Source organism: Mustela putorius, unplaced genomic scaffold, assembly GCF_011764305.1.
Source record: "Mustela putorius furo isolate JIRA1106 unplaced genomic scaffold, ASM1176430v1.1 tig00003845_pilon_pilon_pilon, whole genome shotgun sequence".
Lineage (NCBI taxonomy): Eukaryota > Metazoa > Chordata > Mammalia > Carnivora > Mustelidae > Mustela > Mustela putorius.
The window spans coordinates 9,355,373-9,376,932 of NW_025421998.1; the positions used below are offsets into that span (position 1 = coordinate 9,355,373).

At 51.8% G+C, this 21,560-nt stretch overlaps 1 protein-coding gene across 4 annotated transcripts in view; it reads left to right on the forward strand.

Moving 5' to 3' along the window:
- Nucleotides 1-3,097: 3,097 nt before the first annotated feature.
- COBL (cordon-bleu WH2 repeat protein) overlaps nucleotides 3,098-21,560 on the forward strand; it is a 268,734-nt gene continuing 250,271 nt past the window's right edge. For all 4 annotated transcript variants that reach the window (XM_045089541.1, XM_045089543.1, XM_045089542.1 and 1 more), the window contains exon 1: nucleotides 3,098-3,338. In XM_045089541.1, coding sequence (XP_044945476.1) covers nucleotides 3,298-3,338 — 41 coding nt within the window. In that variant the 5' untranslated portion in view covers nucleotides 3,098-3,297. The remainder of the gene's footprint in view (nucleotides 3,339-21,560) is intronic.

Here is a 21,560-nt window from a genome sequence, read left to right on the forward strand (position 1 = left end):
CCGTTTTAGGAAGAAGTGCTTTGCTCTGAGTCACTTTGCTGCCTGCTACTACACAAAGGGGGGTCCCCTCCATCAGCAGCCGCCACATTGCTGGGAGCCTATTTCGGGAAGTCTGACTCCTGGGTCCTACTGTGGACCCACTGTGCCAGAATCTTCCTTTTAACAAGAGCGTCCTGTGCATGTGCAACCTTGGAAAGCCCTGTGGTGGGCGAGGCTGGCCCCATCGGCGGGCAGCTTTTCTGTGAATTCTTCCATCCTGCCTTCCCACAGGGGAAGCTGGAGCAACTCTCGGGGTGGCCCAGGTCGCCCGCCTCGATGTAAAGGGGGCTGAGCGCACAAGGGGCATGGAGCAGGGACAGGCTGTTTCTTGCCCATAGAGAGGAGAGGTGAGGTCTGGAAGGGGAGGCAACAGCGAAGCAGGGGCCTAGGCTCAGAGCAGGGGAAGAATGTTCCTAAAAGGGCCTCAGTCTGGTTCTCAGCAATGGTGACAGTTCCTGCTGCTCAGGTCCAGAGCCACCAGCATGGTAGTCTAGAGCCATAGCAGGGCTGGCCAGGGACCAAGCATGGTGCCCCGAGACACAGAGCAGGCTCAGCCCAGCTCCGCACATGAATGAGGCCAAGGTGGAGATTTCAGGCAGTGAGTGCACAGGAAGGCAAGACCCATGTCACCTCAGCAGTGTGCTGGAGCCGGGCGGCCTGTCTCTAACCTGTTGTTCCTGATGGGAGCCGGAAATCGGTGACCTGGGAGCATTAATATCACAAAGACTGGCAAATGCTACCAATGGAGGCCTTTTTTTTGTGAGCCATTTTAAAACATTTGTCAGCACATTCTTGGATATTTCCAACACCTGAAATAGATAATGTAGAAATAGTCAGTATCTGAAAAGGTGCTAGTTTTAGCCAAGGAAATTCAAAAGTCTTGGGAAGAAGCAGTAAGGAAATAAATGCACTTGTCTGGGATCAGTGCCGTTTGCTCTAAAAGGAAGGCGGATAAAGCAGCACAGGAGAGCCTCCTCCTCGAGGCCTCAGGGACAGTAAGAGCAGTCGTGGGGACAGCCCCCAGCCGTCTGCTTCTCAGCCTTTCCCCCCAGAAGAGCTGAGCCCCTGTCTGTCTTCTGTTTCCCCTGTGGGCTCCGTCGCCAAGGTGGCTCTCTCCACACCACACACAGAGGCAGGTGCGCCAAAGTATCCAGTGAACCGCCCAATTTTGAAAACACCTCTACTGGGATCCTCACAAGTAAGGGAATCTGTGTGGCAACACACAGAGAAATCGGTCCCCTGTCTGCCTGCCTCCCGGGCTCTGCACCATGCCCCCGCAGCTGGTCCACAGGATTGCCAGGCCCGGCCTATTCCAACTCTCCACTGAGGGCCTTGGGAGCTCAGCCCCGCTCCAGTGGCAAGTCTGACTCCATCCTCTGCCTAATTGTGACATGCCTCCCCAGACACACCTTCCACCCCATTCCTGACCAGTGGTGTCTGATGGGTTTTGAGGTCAGAGATGCCTGGTGGCCTCCAGGAATTGGTGGTTGAGGCTCAAGGCCCTTCCGGACCTTGATCCCCGAAAAACACCTCAAACCTCAGCCTGGAGGTGGGACAATGCTTCCTTCCTTAGACAGGAACTGTCTTGCTGAGAAACTCTTCAACAGCTCTGATCCCAGTTTTAGTGCCCCCCTCCCATGAGGTGCCTCCCGCTGGCTTTGCCAGGCCCTCGGGTTAGGAGTGATCTGTGAGCTGGATTTTCCTGTTGGGGTTCTCAGCCAGGACCAGGCCTGCCATCCCTGGTCCACTTCTGGGCTCTGGTCATGCTCTGGTTGCTCTTTCCCACATGGTGTCCAGAGCAGGGATGGGGGGTGTGTTTCCTGATCTTGGGAAGGATCTTCTTCTTCTTCTTCTTTTTTTTTCAAAGATTATTTATTTATTTATTTATTTATTTGACAGACAGAGATCACAAGTAGGCAGAGAGGTAGGCAGAGAGAGAGGATGAAGCAGGCTCCCTGCCGCACAGAGAGCTCGATGCGGGGCTCGATCCCAGGACCCTGAGATCATGACCTGAGCCGAAGGCAGAGGCTTCAACCCACTGAACCACCCAGGCACCCCGGGAAGGATCTTCTGACCCTAAGGTGGAAGGAGTAGTAATGGATTAATTCATTCAGTGCAATTTCTGTGTATGGTGCACCAGTCCCCCTGGCCTGGCACTGTTCCAAAGGCTGGAGGTTCACCAAGCATCAGATAGGAATGGAGAATGGTTCCACCACAGGCTCACCTGATTCTCTGTCTTCTCTGCCTGTTACTCACCTGGTTGGAACCAGGTGAAAGTGTCATTTTTGGAGGTCAGACTTTCACACTAATCCCTATCTCTTTTGTTGCTTTTGGGTTCTGAGGACTGTGGGAGTGAAGTTGTGGTAGATCAGAAACCTGGAGCTGACTTGCCCTGGGCCCAGAGTGGGCTGCCCCTGCAGGACATTTCTGGCACAACCTCAGGGCCCCATAGACCAGCCTGGCAAACCAGAGCATGCATATAGCGGGGACTCCTGGTAGCAGGGCTGGGCCCAGCTCCAGCCCCCATTGTTTCTGATTCCACAGGACTGGCTGGGCGCCGAATCTGCATTTCTAACGCGTTCGTTCCCAGGTGCTGCTGGTCAGGGCCCCACTTGGAGACCCACTTGGAGACCCTAGATAGCTGTTGCACGTACGAAGGTTCCGTTGGGATCCAGGACAGAGCCAGCGACACCAATCACTCACTTCTCATTCTCCAACCTCAGCCCTTCCCTGCCAGTCAGCCTATCTAGCCCTCCAGGGCCTCGCCAAGACCAGGTGGTTCCCCCTCCCGCAACTCCTCCCCGCCCGGGCGCGGCTCGCGCCTCCGGATCCCCCGCGCCGCCCAGGCAGGGACGCACTCCCTCGCAGGGTGGAGGAGCCCGGGAGAAGCTCGGGAGGGGCGCTGCGGCGGGCGGGGTGTCGCCCCGGGGCCCAGGTGCCGCCAGCCTCTTCCCAGGACGCGTGCGGCTGGCCGGGCGGGGGCGGGGGCGGCGCTCCGGTGGGCGCGGCGCACCTTGCTCCCCGCGCCCCCGCCCCGCGCCGCGCCAGCCCCTCCCCGCGCGGCCCGCGCCCCCGCCCGCCCGCGACCGTTCCAGCCCCTTCCGTCCGCTCGCCCCGCCGCTGTCCTCCGCCGGCCCGCGTGGGAGGACGATGGGTCAGCGCGGAAAAAGTGAATGAGGGCGGCGGCGGCGGCAGCGGCAGCGAGCGCCTGACTCGGCCGGGCCCGGGCCCCCCGCGCGCCCCCCGCCCGCCGGCTCCATGGACGCACCGCGCGCCTCGGCGGCCAAGCCCCCTACAGGGTAAGTGTCCGGGCGGCCCGGGTGCGCGCGGGCCGGGGCTCTGCTCGGGCCGGACGCCCTCGTCCGCACCGCGCGCATTCGGGGCAGGGGCACGGGCACTGGGGAGAGCCCGGGGCGCGGGCGCCCCCTCTGCGGCCCGCAGGTCCGCGCCCGGCCGCGGAAGGGGGTTGTGTACTTTGTGCGCCCGGGTCGTTGCCCAGGTAACAGTGTCAGGCCGAGACCGGAGCACTTTCGCGCCGGTGTGTTTGCGTGCGCGCGCCCTTTTTGGGGTCCCCGCGGGCGGAGCCCTCACGGAGTCCGAGCCTTTCTCAGCCACCTCCGAGTAATCGCCCCGTGGGCCGCGAGGGCGGTGGAGACCCGACCTCGGACTCCAGTCCAGCCACTGACTTGCTGGGCGTCTGCCCCGTTGTGGTGTTCTCGGCTCACCCGGCCACTGTATGCCAGACACAGTCCTCTCTTCTCCGTGAGCAAGAGGAGGTTCCGGGACCTCGCAGACGCCTGGGTCTGGCGGTCACAGGAGCGCTGTGTGTGGGGCACTGCCCTGCGGGCTTTCCTGACCTCTGCTCCCCTTCCCAGCTTTCTTCTCTGGGGTTCCCCTGAACAGCCTGCAGGGCACCGGCTGGGACCCGACCCGAGGTGGAGACCCCAGTTTCCCAACTAAACTCCGACCATGCATCTTGCCGGCGCGGTTCTGCTGGAGCCCAGACCTGTCCTGATGTCAGCTGCCGTCCCCACACCTCCTGTGTAGGGTTTACACTCCATGTTCCGGTTTTACTCGCAGAGTACCTTCCCCAGTGGAAGAAAAGCTATCCTGACCTTCAGCAGGACCTAGAGTCAGAGTCTGAACCGCGCACAGCCAGAGCAGGCCGCGGGGTCGCGCAGCCTCTGGGAACACTTGGGGCGCCCTGCCCTGCCCTGCGACCGGAGAACCAGCTCACTGGCCGGGAGGGAGTGTGCTATGAGTCCTGCAAATGGAATGAGTGGTTGGGTGGGACCTGCACCTGCTTACCAAGTGGGCCCACTTTCCGCTATGGCAACTGGCCTTGAACTAGGCAGCTTTGTGGACAACTAATCTCTTTTCTTTGCAGTTGCGTCCCACTGACTCACTCTGCCCATGTGTCCATAGGCCGTTGTGTTGCCCGTCTGCCTAAGGTTTTTGAACTTGCTCTTTTTTTTTTTTTCTAACTCTCTCTTTAATGCCAGGAAAAAGTGAGCCAGGTTAGCAAATCAAATAATCCTGAAGCTGAGGAATGTTAAAAAGAACTTTTTTTTTTTTTGCAATGCACTTAGTGGTGGTTATGTAATTCCATTTGAACAAACACATTTCCCAAAAAGAAAATAAAAGTGGGAAATCCCTTTACCTGGTAATGGGCATCCCGAAATGACAGGATTCAGAATTATCTTCCAATCTGTCGCTTTGGGGATTTGTTTAATCAGTCAATTTAAAGAGACTGAAATCTTTCCTCAGTATCACCTAATATGAAGGAAATGTGAAGGGGAGAGCATTTAAGAGGCCAGCAAAACTGGATTCAGAGATCATTTGTAAAGTTCTTGCAAGGAATTTGATTGTGGAGGTGAAATGTTGAATCATAGGCTCGCTCTCCCCACTCTCCAGCCCTGGGGCTAGACCAGCAAGAGGCGAATCCCCAGCCTGGTTCTTCACACTGCTTCTCTGAGCTCTGGTTGGATTTCCTGAGTCTCCCCCACCACCCAGCCCCTGGGGAACTAAGGGCCTTTGCTGTGGGTATGATAACAAAACCATGCAGTTGTTACTATCCATACATTTAGTTCTGTCCCTCCGATCTGCTTATTTGAACGTCTTTGAGAAATGTAGACATACGGCTTTTACTTTCTGTTATTCCCAATTATTTTATCACGTGCCATAGATTTTTCTTTTATATCAAGAAAATACCGATGTGCTTATATTTTCTAGATAGGAATTGCATGATTAATTAAACCATTGTGTGTTAAAACTGGAGGAAAGAAATGATCTTGGACTTTTGGAATATTTTATGTAACTTAGGGGCATTGCTTGCCTATCAGACAGGGCAGATTCAGACAGGGAATTTCTGGCTTTGGTACATTGTCAGTGGCCATCAAGTTCTGCTGGTTCCTCTCTGGTCTGCTCCTTCATTGCTTGAGAATAACCGAGTGCTTGCCCTGTGCTCTGGGGAAATTTGTTTTCTGTCTGATAGAGCAAGGTTCGGCTATCAAATTAAACTTGGAACAAGCGATCCTTTTCCCACAGGGTAGCTAACTACTGATGGGATGAACTTGTTGACTGACTCTGGTGTTCCTTCTTTGTTATGTAGAGGAGGGCTGGCTGGGGAACAATGAAATAAGGAGATTTCTCATTAGAAAGTAAGGTCTACAGAGGTCCTTCTTAAAGATCACTGAAGGGACAATCTGTTAGTGGACATAGATTGTATATACCACTAAATTATTCATAAGTAGTTATTACTTATCTTCATTGAGTACACAAGTATACATTTTTAGTGGCATTGAAATTGTATGTTTTTATAGTAATTTCATTAAGATAAGGATTTATGACTAACTTAACTGGGAAAAGTATTCTTGTAGGAAGGAGGCAAAAACTGACAAGCAGGGGCACCTGGGTGGCTCAGTGGGTTAAGCCGCTGCCTTAGGCTCGGGTCATGATCTCAGGGTCCTGGGATGGAGCCCCGCATCCGGCTCTCTGCTCAGCGGGGAGCCTGCTTCCTCCTCTCTCTCTGCCTGCCTCTCTGCCTACTTGTGATCTCTCTCTGTCAAATAAATAAATAAAATCTTTAAAAAAAAAAACTTGACAAGCAGACTCGGTGTGACTCTAAGGATTTTTGGAGCTCAGTTACAGTATAATAATTGACGGAATATTCTGAAATGCAAGGGAAGACACATTTCCTTTGGGTGAAGCTTTTAAATATATTTAAGTCCATGTAAGATAAACTTTGAGTTTATCTGTTTACTTTTAGTTTCCCTGTTTGAGTGTTTTTGAGATCTAGGCTGGTCGTGAGTGGTAATGGTACAGAATTAAGCTTCCCTCTGGACTCTGTATGAATGAGACGGAGTGTTGGGGTTCGGCAGGGTACTGGATAGCTTTTCTTCTATGGAGGAAACACATAGTTCTGTAGAATAGAATAGTCTCCAGTGACACAAAATGTCAAAACTACCAGGGCCTTTGCTCAGTGGCTACATTGAAATGCTGTCCTTACATAAAAATCAGGGGACATTTGTTCAAGTTTGTTAGAATCTGAGCTTTGGGAAGACATGACTGATGTTCATTTCTCTGCATCAATTTTTATGGCTTTCATCAAGCTGTTAGAATAAGAAATGTTTTTTTTTTTTTAATTAGTAGAAGTGGATAATTTGAGCTTCTCCTGTCCTGTCACCACCCAGTAAAACATTATAGAAGCTGCTATCTTGATAATGACCGTGGGCTATCACAGTGACATCTTCCATTTTAACTCTGACAAGTATACAGATGTTGCTGAAATATTGACGAGTGTATACCATAATAAGAAAAAAGTTTAGGTTTCTAGCCTTTTTTTTTTTTTAAGGTTTCTAGGCTTTTGCCTGACATGTTTACATTCCTTAAAATGATAGTCTGATTATTTGTGACATTGAACTTTTCCCATTTAACTTAAAAGTTGTTACTTGTGAGCAAAACTTTTGGTTGACAGTATAGTTAAGACTGCAAAAGTTAGGTGGTGTTGGGTGTAATCTGGAAAGTAGGCCCAGGAGTCTTATTCTTTTGTACTTGTAATTTTTCTGAATAAGTTTGAGGAGTTGGACGCTCCTCTGTGACAATATCAAATGAACTTTGGGCTTTTTAATATTTCCTCAACGGCTGCATAAGGATGATAAAGCTAAATTATGATTTAAATTGGGAATGTAGATATTTGTACCATGTTGCTCTTCTCCTACCTGCTGGACCTGCACCCCCTCGTCTGCTCTCTGCGTGGCCTTTTCCTGGCCAGCCAGGGCTGGTGATCACTGGAAAAGCACGGGCAATGTGACAGCCCCACACCCACGCAGGCCTGTGTTCCAGCGGCCGTGACTTTGGAAGGGAATCCTAGCTTGGGTGCATCCGAGTGCTGCCACAGTTCTTAAGAAAACAGTGATTACAGGCTACGTCTACACACCATCATAAGCAGTTTGGGTTTCTAGGACTTCCGTGCTTTGTTATTAATCGTTAAACTGAATTTTATAATTGGTTGGAAAGTTTAAGCCATGAGCAGAAGTATTTGATACCACAGTCATGTACCGACCAAGGACGGACGGATTTCAAAGACAGAAACGTTTGGTTGTGATTTAGGCTTCAACTAAGTGAAAGCATGTAGTAGAGACGTTAATGTCTTTGTTATGTGACATGTCCCTATTCCCTTTTGGTTTCTCCCAGTCCACATTTAACCAGGGGTTCTCTGGCTTTTCTGCGTCGTCAGTTCATTTTACTGAATGCGGTTTTTCATTTACTTTGTACTTGAACAACAGATTTTATATATCTCTTCATCTTTGTGCTTTTTCTCTACAGAACATGTTTGATATCGAATTATATTGTTGATATACAGATGATAACGCCTTTTTTCCGTTTAAGGATTTTCACTTATTTAGGCAGATTTTAAATTTTGGCTCCGCCCATTTTATACCTTTGCTTTCTCATTTCACTGTGTCACCAGAGTGTCTATTGTTCAGGGCCACTTGCCAGCTCTCAGCACTCAAGTGGGCAGCAGCCTTGACTCATGTCCCTTTTCCTTCGTGTTCCCACCGGCTTTATTTTGCACCTGTCTCTTCCTGTGATAGCATTCATTTTTTTTTTTTGCCCGTGTATGTATACTTTGGTTTCATTTGCTTTATACGAGCTAATGATGGCACTTGTTTTCAAGACCTAACGGTGTTGATTTGAGAGTAGATTTTGCTGTATACTCTGGTGTGACAAAAAGACTTCCTGCCGCCTGCCTCAGGAGCGCCCCGTGCTTCTGCATAAGCCGCCCTGGAGACAGCTCGCTTCCCAGCTGGGAGATACTTTGTGGCCTCTGGGGTTTTTACAGGCTTCCATCTGGTTTCCCTAATTAGGTGGTGAGCTGTTGCTTGCCAAGACCATATTTTCTACAGGTCATGTCCAATTAGAATAAATTCCACAGCCAAAAACATTTTCAATAAAAAACAAAAAACAAAAAACACTTTTCAAGCGACCATTAAAATGCATTTCATTTGGGTGCATTTGATTAGATTCCCATACCACAAATACTTTTGCACAAGCAGTTTTGTAGATTCATTCACCAGTTCCACCAAACCAAGCAATACCTTTTCACAAGACACAGCATAGTTCGAACCAATCCTTCAAGTCCTTGTCCTTTTCAGAAAAAAGTGATACACCCCCCCCCCCCAGACAGGCCTGATACGTCAGGGGTCCGAGTTCATGGGTTCCTACCCCACCCCTCCCTTTCCCTTCTGTGACCCAGACCCGCAGATGAGGAGCCATTGTCTTCGGGACACCAAGCTGTCCTCTTTCCTGAGGACACATGTGGACATGCTCATGCCGGCCAGGCGGACCTAATCAGTCATGCCTCTGCTTGGTCAGTCATCCTGTTGGACTCTCTCCTACAGAAGACTGATGGGCAGGCTCAGGGCTGGGGAGGACACTGGCTCCTGGGAAGTAGGAAGTAGGGAGTAGGGCCACTTGGGTCCTGGGACCAGTCATGTAAGATTTAGCGAAACTTTGGTAGCAGGGCCTGCAGGCTGGGTCCCGATCGATGTAGGCTCCTGCCTGGTTCCCGGTCCGGCGTGGTCTAACCACTGGACCCGGGGGATGTGTGTCTATGTCCAGTACAACAGCTTCCCAGCGTTTGAAAGGAAGAGCTGAATTTCTTACCTTCTTTAATTTTCATTAATTTAAACATAAAGCGTCGTGTGTGGCCAGCGGCATCTTAGTGGACTGAGCAGCTCCAGCTTCTGTTTTGTCCCTGTCCCTGTGTCCTTCCTCAACCTTCCTGCTTTCTCCTACTTTGCCTCTCCTCCTGGCCTGTGGGCATCTTGTCTCCTTGCCCAGATGACTCCTGCTCATCCTTCCAGCCACTGCTAGGGGCTCTAGCCGTGGCTTCCAGACTCTCCTCTGGGCTCCATCTCTCCTGCCACTGTCCGCTCTTCCTTCTGGAAACCCTTACATGGAGTCCAGGTTTTCCATCTGCTGGTCTCTGACCCCCTGAACTGTGAGCTGCTCAGAAGCAGGGATGTTGCTCTGTGAGTGTTGGGTCGTGAATCTGTGTCATGGGACGTGGCACACAGCTGGAATGAGGTTCTCCAGCTCTGCTTCCCATCGGTCAGGGGAGGGTGCCGGATAAGATGATCTCAAGACCCACCTGAGCTCCAAAGTCATAGGATTCGACGTATTCCCAGAGATCCTAAATCCCTCCTTGAAACTGCCGCTTAATCTTGTTTTTGCCAGACTCTGTGACAGCAGACAGATCAGTTGTCACTGAAATATTCCAGACCGATAGGCTCCGACGCGCTTGCCAGCTGTGCAGACCTGTTCTTTGCAGACCCGGGAGGTGTTAGGTGTCTTATTTTGAGGAACATAAAGTATTAGACACCCCACAGCGATAGTGACTGGGGGAGGGGATGATTTTTCCCTTGCCCCTAAGTCAAAGTCCACATTGGTGTTTCAGGGCTGGTATCGACTGGGAAGTTTGTGCCTCCCCCACCCCCAATTAATACTGTTGAAATCCTCACCTCCAAGGTGGTGGTGCTGGGGAGCGGGACTCTGGGAGGTGCTCAGGTCACGAAGGCACCACTGGGATTAGTGCCTCCTAAGAGACCCCTGAGCTCCCACAGCCCTTCCGCCATCTGAGGACCCCGTGAGAAACCCAAAGTGCAGAAGAGGGCACTCACCACACTTCGTGGGCACCTTGACCTTGGACTTCCAGTCTCCAGGGCTGCGAGCAGTAAATTTTTGCTGTTTATAAGCCGCCTAGATGTCAGCATTTTTTGAGAGCAGCCCGAACAGACTGAAAGGAGGTGCCGATTCCCAGGGACCTGCTTCTCTCCATCCCCTTGCTGTGCCGTTTTCAGGGATGCAGCCAGACCTGCTGCAGCCCAGCCCCGGAGTGATGATGGAAGTGGGTCATGTCCTGTGCTTTAGAGCCTGACCCCAAAGGTGCACTTTTCCCTTCCCTCCTATCTGCTGACCCAATCTGTTTTGTTTGTTTGTTTGTTTGTTTATTGTGGTAAGCTTTACATAGGGTAGCGTTTACTGTTTGTACACTTCAGTGACATCATGTACGTTTACATGGTGTCCAGTCATTCCCCTCCAGAGCTCCTTCTTCCCAAAGTGAAACTGTATCCATTAAACCCTGACTGCCCGCCCTCCTGTCCCCAGCCCCCTGCTGCCACCATTATACTTCCTGTGCCTGTGGATGTGACTCCTCCAGGGACCTTGTATGGATCACAGGGTCATTTTGTGACTGGCTTGTCTCAGTGTCCTCCAGGTCCCTCTGTGTCATGGCGTGTGTCGGGATGTCCTTCCTTCTTAAAGCCGGTCGATACTCTGTAATGGGTGTGTCCCATGTGTTTATTGCTACACCTACCGGTAGACACTTCTGCTTGTACCTTTCGGCTCCTGTGACCAGTGTTGCTGTGATCATGGGTGTGCAAGCCACCGTCCCTGCTCTCGGTTCTTTTGTGGATACACCCGGAGGCGGAACTGTGGGACCCGGACCCTATGGCAGTGCTCGCCTTCATGTTCAAAGAGTCACCTCCCCATTGCCCGTGGCGGCTGCGCCATTTCACATCCCCACAAACAGAGCACGAGGTTGTCTGCGTGCTGGTCATGGGCCCAGTGTCCGTCACCTGGTCATTTAAAGTCTTGGAGGAGGAGGGACAGGCACAAGGCAACAGAGACCAGGGAGCCTCCAGCAGCCTCTGTGGACATGGTCCTCTGTCCCGCTCCTGGTGCGGGCTGGGAGGAGCGCTGGCCGTAGTGGGCAGATGGAGTGCACGGCTGTGCTCCCCCTCCTTCCTCCAGGATCCTGGGAGACCCTGGGCTTCCTCAGAAAGAGTGCCTCTGGCAGTTCCTTGGGTTCTGCTGGAAGACATGTCCTTGGTTTGCTCTGGGCATGAATCACAGAAGATGGCTCGGGGCTCCATACTGTGGCTGTGGTCTACTTGACGCAGAGCCCGGCCGGCGACTGGCTTCCCCGGGCAGCAGTCTCCCTGCGCGGGCTGCCCTGAGCACAGGGGTGGTGGAAACGCCTGCCGTCTGACCCCAACCGAGTCCACCCCCAAGGCCAGTGTCCCACATCAACTGGGGCTTTTTGTCTGCAACACAGCAGGGCACTCCTGTTTTTCCCTTCCCTGAGGTCCCAGTTCTTGCCATGCCCTCGATCTCCTGTTCAGACTCAAACGGTAGGAGGGAAGAGGATTTCAGAGAATGGGCTGCCTTGGGGCTCTTGGGGTGTCTTAAAGTAGGAAAATCAGGGCTTCCTGACCCCCTGCTAGCCCGGGCATTGGGTGGGTTGGGAGAGCTTGTCTGAAGTCCGGAGAAGCTCTGGTAAAGCATTTGTCTCTGTGTCTGTGCTGTGTGGCCTTGGGAGTCCCAGGATAGCAGAGAGAACCCAGATCATACTGGCCCCACAATCATGTGTAAAGAGCTTGAATAGTTTTATAGGTAAGTAGCAGACTGAGGTCCAGAGACTTGCTGGGAAAATGGGTTGTGTGTGCCTGAGAGTGTGAGTTTGTGCACGTGTGTATGTGTGTGTGTGCATGTATTTGTGTGAGCACGGGTGTGTGTTTGCATGTGTGCTCACGTGCACACCTGTGGGTGTGTGTGCATGTGTGTGTGCACATGTGTGTATATGTGGACACGAGTGTCAGGCTTAAAATCACTTGCAGCGCTTGGCAGAGCAGCACATTCCCAAGTCAGATCCTGGCAGTTTTTTCAAGCCTAACGTTTGGAGTGTTGAATGTAAAAATAGATCCGGTGGGAGTGATAACACAGAGTGAGTGGATGGTTTTGTTCGTGTGGCTAATTTTTGAGACTTCAATAGAGTTTTGTTGTCTGGAGCCCTCTTAATTAAGAGCACAATCCACTGGTGTTCAGTAAACACTCCATTAGTTTAGAAGGAGAGAGGTTCCCTGTGGCCCAAAGCAAGACATCTGCAGGGAGCCTAGCTCAGAGTCGCCCCCACCCACCTGCCGGCCTGCCCATCTCCTCACTGTCTGTAATTATCATGTAGACTTGGTTTGGGGCAGGATTACAAACTTTTCTCCTGCTCTGGGCGGAAACCACTTCTTACATCAGAAAGGCTACCATGAAGCACATGTTAGCACATGTTAGCACATGGTTAGCACATGTTAGCACAAAGGTTCCATGTGCTAACAGTGTCCTGACAAAGCCTGCGGGAAGGGTGAGTTACAGGTGGCTCCCAGAGCCCAGCCAGCCACCTTGCTTTTAAAAAAAAGCTCACGAGGGGGGTATCTGGGGGGCTTATTCAGCTGGGCATCTGCCTTCAGCTCAGGTCATGATCCTAGGGTTCTGGGATGGAGCCCCACATTGGGATCCCTGCTCAGTGGGAGTCTGCTTCTCTCACTCCCTCTGTCCCCACTCGTGCTCTCTGTCTCCCAAATTAAAAAAAAAAAAAAATTTAAAAAAGAAAAGAAAAGAAAGAAAGAAAGAATTTCTGAGCGTCATGAGGTCTGCACATTTCTCTTATCCAGCCACCATAGATCAATCCCCTCTACCACTTACCTGTGTGGCTGGTTTTCACGCATGACCCACAGGTGAAGAGCTCGTCCTAGATGAGGTTAGTGCCCCATTTCCAACAGTCACAGAGTTCGGAAACCACACTCATTTAAACTGAAAAAGCTAGTTTGGAGAGCTTGTTTGGAAACTACTGAAAAAGACCTCAATTGGGATATTCCTTTATTATTCATCAATATTTTTTTCTAGCCTGCCAGAATGTTTCACATTTTTGGAATGCTGAGTTGAGTTACGCATTTTTCTAAAAGGAAGAAATGAAAATGTTTTGCACAATGACTCGCCTTATCTCAGCGATGTTGATGTCTGGGACAGTGGTACTTTCCATCGGATCAGAGGGTCCTTGCCTGCCCGGTGTCAGGAGGTTGGGACCCCCTGGGCTCTGCGGAGCACATAGTAAGAGCCATGTGCCATTCCGGGGTGTGACTGTCACATGACTGCACAGTCTCCTCATCCTGCGTTTACCCCACCACACCAGGCAGAAGCCTGTTCCAGTTTCCAAGGCCACATTCCTCCAAGCCTCTGCCTGGCCCCATGAGGTGGCAGGTGGCCTGGACGGGCTATTTCGGAGTCCCTGCATTTCTCAGCAGAGTTTTTCTGAAGAGACGGTGGGCTTGTACCCATCTGGCTTCTTCCCCACGCAGGAGGCGGTGATGTCATCCCTTTGACTGTCACAGTTGAGTGCGGTTCTTGATGCATCGCTCCTAGGACTCTTGGATGGGCTCTTTTTTGGCGGAGCTGCATGGGGTGTGGGTGGGGGAGAGGGCTCAGCCCAGCTGCGGTGTGTTTGCAAATTAACATGATCTGTGGAAAGCAGACGTCCGTTCTTCCCCAGGAGGACGACTCAGCTTACGAATTTACTAGAGTCTCAGAGCCTCCCCTTTGGTCCCGGACGTTGACTTTTGCTCACAATTTAATGAATGCACGGGGGTCTGCTTTGCACCGGAAATAAGCTTTCTCTGGAGTCGGAGCTCCACAGACCCGAACGCGCACCTTCACTGCCTTCCCTGGCTGTGTTTTCTTGTGGACCACGTTAGCCAGGCCCTGGGCTGGGCTGTAAAAGCCACCTGTGAGCGGGGTGGTCCACCTGTGAGTGGGCTCCGGGCATAGAGGGTTCTGGGGAGATATCGTCTGTTGCTGGCCCTGGGCCGGGATGCGCTAGCAGGAAGCAGAGACCCCTGGGGTGGCCCTCCAGAGCGGACTTGTTCCAGGTCCGCAGTGTTGCTCGTGCTCTGCTGTACTCGCAGCTGGGGACCTTGCAGGTGGACGTGATGGCCACCAAGCAGAACTTAGGGGACACCCACGAGGCATCCAGCGGCGGGGGGCGGGGGGGAGGCTTGGAAAGAGTCGGTCACATCCCGCCTGCACATGTTCTCTGCTCACCCAAGACCGATGCCAGCCAAACACCCCTCAATCTGTTTTCTTCTGATATTTTTAAAGCTTAGAGTTTATGAGTCTCTCTCACAGAAAGAGTGGGTCCCTCCTGATGGTGTTTGACTTAACCTGCACATGGGGCCCTCCCCTGTGAGTCCCAGCCGCCTTTTACAAGTGACATACGCGCCGCTGGAGGAACAGAGCTTGTGTCCTGTTCCTCTGGGCCTGTGGAAAGCATTGCTCAGGAGTCGAGGCGTCTGGGAGGCAACCCCAGAGGAAAATGACACGTTTGAGATGTTTTCTGGATGTTTACCTCTCGTTTTGTGAGTTTAAAATTATACAGTGCTCTTGGGTGAGGGTTGGGGTTTCACCGGCGAGGTGCATGGGAGGCAGAGAACGGCCCATCGTCCAAGTGGACAGGCTTCCGTGTTACACGCACGCGTGCACGTGGGGGAGGGGCTGCTTGCACATGGGGGAGGGGCTGCACGCTTCATGTCCGGAACAGTTTCACTTTGATGGGGTGGCCTTGAAGACGCTGACTATTCACTGGCATTAAAGCACGTCTGCGTTTGCTCTCTACGTGCGTAAGTGCCGTATCAGTGGGGGCAAAAGCCACTCATGTCCCTTTGTCTGTTGTCACAGTGAGGTAGAGACCACAGCTTGCTCCTCGTGAGGCTCCAGCGTGACGGGGCTAGGGGACCTCGCATGAGGACAGTGGGCAGCTTTCTAGTCACTTCCATGCTGAAGGTGTTGATGTGAAGAGTGGCGGGTGGGAGCCTGGGGGACTCTGTCAGTTGAGCAACTGACTCCTGGTTTCCGAACAGGTTGTGATCTCAGGGGTCATGAGACTGAGCCCCACGTCAGGCTTTACGCTCAGTGGGGACTCTGCCCCTCCCCCGTCTCACACAGGTGCATGCACGCTGTCTCTCACTCTCTCTCTGCAGTAAATAAACCTTAAAACAAACAAACAAGGGGCGCCTGGGTGGCTCGGAGGGTTAAGCCTCTGCCTTTAGCTCGGGTCATGATCTCAGGGTCCTGGGATCGAGCCCTATATCGGGCTCTCTGCTTGGCGGGGAGCCTGCTTCCCCCTCTCTCTCTACCTGCCTCTCTGCCTACTTGTGATCTCTGTCTGTCAAATAAATAAATGAAATCTTAAAACAACAACAACAACAAACAAAAGAATGGTGAGTGGAAGAGGAGGCCTTCAGGCCAATGTGTGCCCCTTGCTGTGACCTCTGCATCCCTCAGTCCCCTCCAGGATGAAGGTGTTTGCAACAAACTGGGACTGGATTTTGGTCTCTGACCGTTGGACGAGTGAGGGGCTTCTGGAGGAGGAGTTTGCCCTGAACCCAGGCGGTGTCCGATGTCACTGCCTGAGACCCTCCACCCACTGAACAGGGTCTGAAATAAGCATCGGGGTTCAGCGCTGGACGGAGTGAGTCTGTCCTGTGAGTCCCGCCAGCCGCTCTGCAGGTGAGGCACCGCAGAGTCCCATCTCAGTGTGGTTTCCTTAAAGCCTATGTTTGGGGAACAGATAAAAAGTGGAGCCGGTCTGTGCAGCCATCAAGGAAATACCAAGAAAGGAACGCTGCTACAAACAGGACCCCTCAGAGGACACGGACACATGCCATGGCCCAGTCAGATTAGTAGACAACCTCAGTTTTGATAAGTTTGTCCGTGTGCGTCATACGAAAGGCCTCGGAGCTCCGTCAGTCCCCCCCCCCCCCCGGCACACTGACGTGGTATATGTACTAGGCACTCGGTGTCAGTCGCTTGGACAAACCTCCTCTTCACTTGACTCGCCTTTTGCTAAAGGAAAGTAGTGATGAAGGAGAGGCTGACCCTGCCCGGTTTCTGCTGCTCCATCAGCGCAGGGGCCCGCGGATGCCCCCCACCGCCTCCCACCCCTCCCCGCACCCGTGCTGTTCGCGTCAGGGCATGCGTGCACGCCGACCTCATCCCTGGATTTGGATCAGGGGCTTTCTGGTGCATGTTCGATTCTGGTCCAGATTTTTCTGATTTTTTCCCCCCCTTGGTTTGTCTTCTTCTTTTTTCTTAAGATTATTTATTTATTTACTTATTATTGAGAGCGAGGAGAGGGAGAGCACAAGCAGTGGGGAGGGGTAGAGGGAGCAGCAGAATCCTACGGAGCAGGGAGCCTGATGTGGGGCTCCATCTCAGGACCGGGGGATCACGACCCAAGCCAAAGGCAGGCTCTTAACTGAGTGAGCCACCCAGGCACCCAGCCTAAAGAGTTTCTGTGCCCTTTCTCCACGCAAGGGAATGTAGAAGCACAAGCCTGAAGTTAAGGTCTGTTGTATGAACTCTGGAACCAGGTTTGGGAAATCACCCTTTATTAGCATATTTTGGAACATTCTGGTTTCCGAAGTGTAGGTCTTTCTTATGGTGATGTCAGCAGGAGCTCAGGGAGCCATGGCCACAGTGTCAGCTTTGCTCTGGGAAGACTGAGCCAGGGATTGCACTCATGCCCTGAAGGTGTGTCACCACGACTGTCTGGTCCGGGTGGCAACGGTGTCTGTGACACACATCAGCAACCACACTTTGTGTCCTGTGTCACGTAAAATAGTGGTACTAATTCTTTATCTGGGTGATGATGAATGCAGGTCAGGTTCCCATGTTTTGAAAGCACAATACTCACCAGAATTGTGACTCTTGGGGGAAAAAAAAAATGGAAGGTCTTTTCCCTTTATCTTAGCAGGAGACTGTCTTACTGTGGAATTTCCTATCAAAGTTAACTGCTAAGAAGTGGTGGTGTCCTTGCTTCAATGATCCGGCCCCTCCTCACAGATTATGCTGGGGCGAGGCCAGAGCTCCATCCTTCTAAGCCAGGGAGATGGTCCGCCGCTATTTGATAGGCACCCCCTAACCCCAAGAGGGACCAGGAGAAGCCGAGACTTTGCAGACCACTTAAAACCAACGGAAAGGAAAGTCTGGCCATACTGTAGAGCAGAATCACCTCTCTGAAGCGGGGAGATGAGGAAAATTCCCCAGGTTTTGAGCTGGGGTTGAGAGTTGCATAAAAGGTCTGGGTAGAGAGGCAGAGACTGAGGTCTGTAGGAGGGGACTGTCGTGAGCGGAAGAAGTGTGAGGCCCCTTCCCACCAGTGTGGGGCCGGCCAACAAGTGGACAGACCTCCCGCTGGCTGAGGGGGAACCTGAGGGATGGCACCTGTTTAGACACCAGGATGGTGCCGGGAGTGAAGGGCTGGCCTGGGAGTCTGGATTCTATCCTGAACAAGTAGGGGGTCCGTCCGTTTTGAGAACAAGAGTGCCATCTTCATGGACAGAGTATGTTCTCAGACATTTAAAGATTGAAGCCAGGATGTGAGTGACCCAGTGAGGGATGGGGAGAGGATGGGAACTGGCTGAGACAGCTGGCATGACAGTGGCCCAGGCCCTGACCTGGAGAGGAAGGGACAGTGTTAGAGACTCCAGGTGTGCAACTCTGGGAGCCGCAGGTCGCAGGGTGTCAAGTCCCTGAGTGGGAGTAGCTGGGAGAAGTCTGTGACCTGTATGGATAGGAAGGGGGGAACTGGGCGGAAGGGAAGGGGGAGTTTTGGAAGAAGGTCATTCACGTACTCCTACTGAACGTGAGGAAGGTTAAGGAGAGGCTAAGAGATAATGAAGCAGGACTCCTGTCCTCCAGATGCTTAAATCCAGTGGAGGAGAGATGGACAGAGCATGTTGGAGCCACCGGGCCAGGGCAGCTCAGAGGAGGAAGCCCCCGGCCAGGGCAGGAGAGAGGAGAGGGGCTCCTGAAGGGAGCCATGAATAGCTCTGTGAGGACATGGGCAGCGTGGTCCCACCTCCCACTACAAGCTCAGTTCCCATACAGCAAGCACAGCCAGCGTCACTGGGTGCTTACCAAGCTCTGTTTAAAGTACATATATGTGTCACCTCATGTAATCCTTACAACAGCCCAGGACGTGTGCGCTTCTGTTTCTCCCACTTGTAAATGAGGAGCATGGGACACAGCTTAGACACTGAGACCAGGGTCAGCAAGGTGACACAGTTAACCTGGCACAGATCTTAATCCCTCCATGTACTCTTCACATATTTGTAGAAAGATCCCTGTGGGCCCTCGAAGACAGTGCTAGGTTGAAGTCTAAGGCACAGGGAGGGCTTTCTAAGAGACAGGAGTAGTGGGAGTGAAGTCAGGTCCTTGGGGAGGCCCGGATTTTATTGGAGAAAATGGAGCTTCCGTAGAGTGTGGGGTAGACTCGGGCTGGGGCTGGGCTCCTGGCTTCTTCACTTCACTTCCAGCACTTCTGGTATGAAGGCCGTTACTCATTTCATTTAGGAGGCAGCGGGCCTCAGCCAGTTTTCCCGCACCAGGTGGTGGAGGCAGCTTGCGGGGTTCAGGTCCAGGTCTGCCAAGTGTGCACCGTGTCTCACTTATCATGGGACATGTTTAGTACCAACTCTCAGGGGACCTTGGCCAGTTACGACAACCATCTGTGCATTAATAACTGCAGTTTGAGTCTGAAATCAAAGGCAAGCATTAACACTTTTAATAATAAAGTGAGAAAGAAGCAATGAGCTGGGTGTTGAAGATCAGGGGTGCAGAGTCTGTGTTTGCAGCAGGCCTGGCAGCTATTCAAAGTGTGCTCTGTGGACTTGTCCACAGTGAGATAAGTGTGAGGTAAAGATGGCTGACCAGAGGCCCTTAAAGCAACTTGATGTGTCTGTGACATCCAAGTGCCCAGTCTGAGAGGTGATGTGGTTGAACAGAGTGTGGACAGCTCTGGTCTCATAGAATTGTCATGGGAGGACCTGTGGGGTCAAAGGTTCTGTGCATTATGTCATTTATCCCCCTCAGTAGGCCTGTATACAGGTACAACTCCAGTGCTCACCAGCAACATCTCCTGCTTTCCTGGCCTGGACAGACGTGGCTCAGGAGACATCAGTCCAGTGTCCTTTACGCTGCTTCCTTCATTCCACAAGCATGATTGTCACGGAGCATGGGTGATGGGCTCGGGGAAGAGTCTGGTTGGAGAGCAACTGGCGGAGGGGTGGGCGGGAAGAGCTGTGACAAAGGAGTCCCTTCCACAGGAGCCATCCTGGGGGAGATAGATTTGTGCCCAGAGCCTGGTGTCTTCTGTACTCAACCCAGGAGAAGCTGCTCCAGGCTTGTGTGTGGTTTTAAATGGTACAGAGTCACACCTGCTGGGCAGAGGTGCTCCGTCCGGTTGCTGGTGTCCAGTGACTCAGACCAGCAGTGCAGTATGTGAAGGGACAGGGTCTACCCAATGGTAATTTACACTTAGGTGTGATTGGCTGCTTTCTGAGGACCAGCATCTACATTTTGTGTCACTTGGCATCATACTGCATTCTTTAGAAGCAAGTCACCAAGTTGAGCCCACTCTCACGGGGGTGCGATGAGGCTCTTGCTTTTGAGGGAACCGGTATAAGACATTCGTGCCCACCTTTTGAAGCTGCCCCAAGGCAGTCTGGGCTTGCCGGATGCGTGATATGGTCTCTCAGTCCAGATCCTGAGTCGGTCTAAACAAGCATGAGGGGCTGGGTTCTGTCCTAATGGCTGCTAACCAGGGGTGTGTGTCAGACTGCTTTTGGGGTCTTTGTGGTTGTAGTTCCATGAAAAATGCCGTTGGAATTTTGATAGGGATTTCACTGAATCTTTGGGTGGTATGGACATTTTATCAGTGTTGATTCTTCCAATCCATTGGGGTGCCTGGGTGGGTCAGTCGGTTAGCGTCTGCCTTCAGCTCAGGTCATGATCCCAGGATTCTGGGATGGAGACCCACACCGGGCTCCTTGCTCAGCGGGAACCTGCTTCTTCTCCCTCGGCCTGCCGCTCCCCCAGCTTGTGCTCTCTCTCTCTCCCTCTATGTGTCAAATAAATAAATAAAATGTTAAAAAAAATTCTTCCAGTCCATGAACACAGGATATCTTTCCATTTATTTGTGTCTTCTTCCTGGGGAGGTTTTGAATAAAGACAGACCTCGGGTTCTCCTGGGAGAGGTTCTAATTCAGCCCACACAGGTGGGATTTAGTGGTGAGTCAGAGGTCCCATCCAGGCTAGAGAAAATCCATCCACTTATTCATCCACCCATCAAGCCCTTAAACGAATTGAAATAAAAATGCCATTCCCACTTTCCGGGAGGCCAGGCGGGGAGCTCTGTTTAGTCTGAAAGAGCTGTTTATGTAGCACACAATTGTTCTGTGTTACAAAAATTTCCTCTTCAGAGGCCCTTCTGTGTATGTTTTAATGTACTATACGTGGTTTAATCAGGTTGCTTTGGAAAAAAGACAGTCAAGCCCAGAATGCAAGCAAGCACTCGGGCTATACTTAGCACCTCGCGGTGAGTAACCCCTGCCATCCAAGCGGTTGTGGAGCCTTCCCCGGCGTCCACCACGAAACAGAAACCGCTCTCTAAAACACTCGCAGGGACATTTATGTAACTGTTTTCCTGCAGAAATATTTCTCTGAAAATACATTGTTAGTTTTAAAAAAAGAAAAGACATGGAATGTTTAGCTTGTGTAAATAATGCTTTGATAACACACACACACACACACACACACACGAGAGTTAAAAGAAAGAAAGTCAAGATTAATTTCTCCTTTTTCATTATCCGCATTTGGTCAAACATCTTTTCAGCGTTTAATAAGCTTTGAATTAAAACCATGCATATAATAGTCTCTGTGTTCAATTTTTGTCAGATTTCTCTCCCTACGATGGGTGTTTAAAAGGGACACGATCCATTTCTTACTGAAGTAGCATTATTTTTTAATGTATTCACTTGCTTAGCTATGATTTTTTTAAATTAAAGAATTGATAAGAATTAATTAAAATTCGTCCATGCACTGGCATCTTAGGGGTGGGGAATTTGTCCCTGACAAATTTGTCCCTGGACCGAGGGACAGACCCCCAGCGAGGACCCATGATACACGCTGTCAGATATGCACAGAGTGTTTTCAGAACACCCAGAAAAGAAGGCACCCTCAGCCCTCCCCATAGGGTGGGGCTCCAGTCAGCCCAGGGTACTTTTCCGAAAGGCCTTCTCCTAAAGCCGCCCGCACTGAGAACCCTCCTTCTTTCTCCTCGCAGCAGCCGTGCG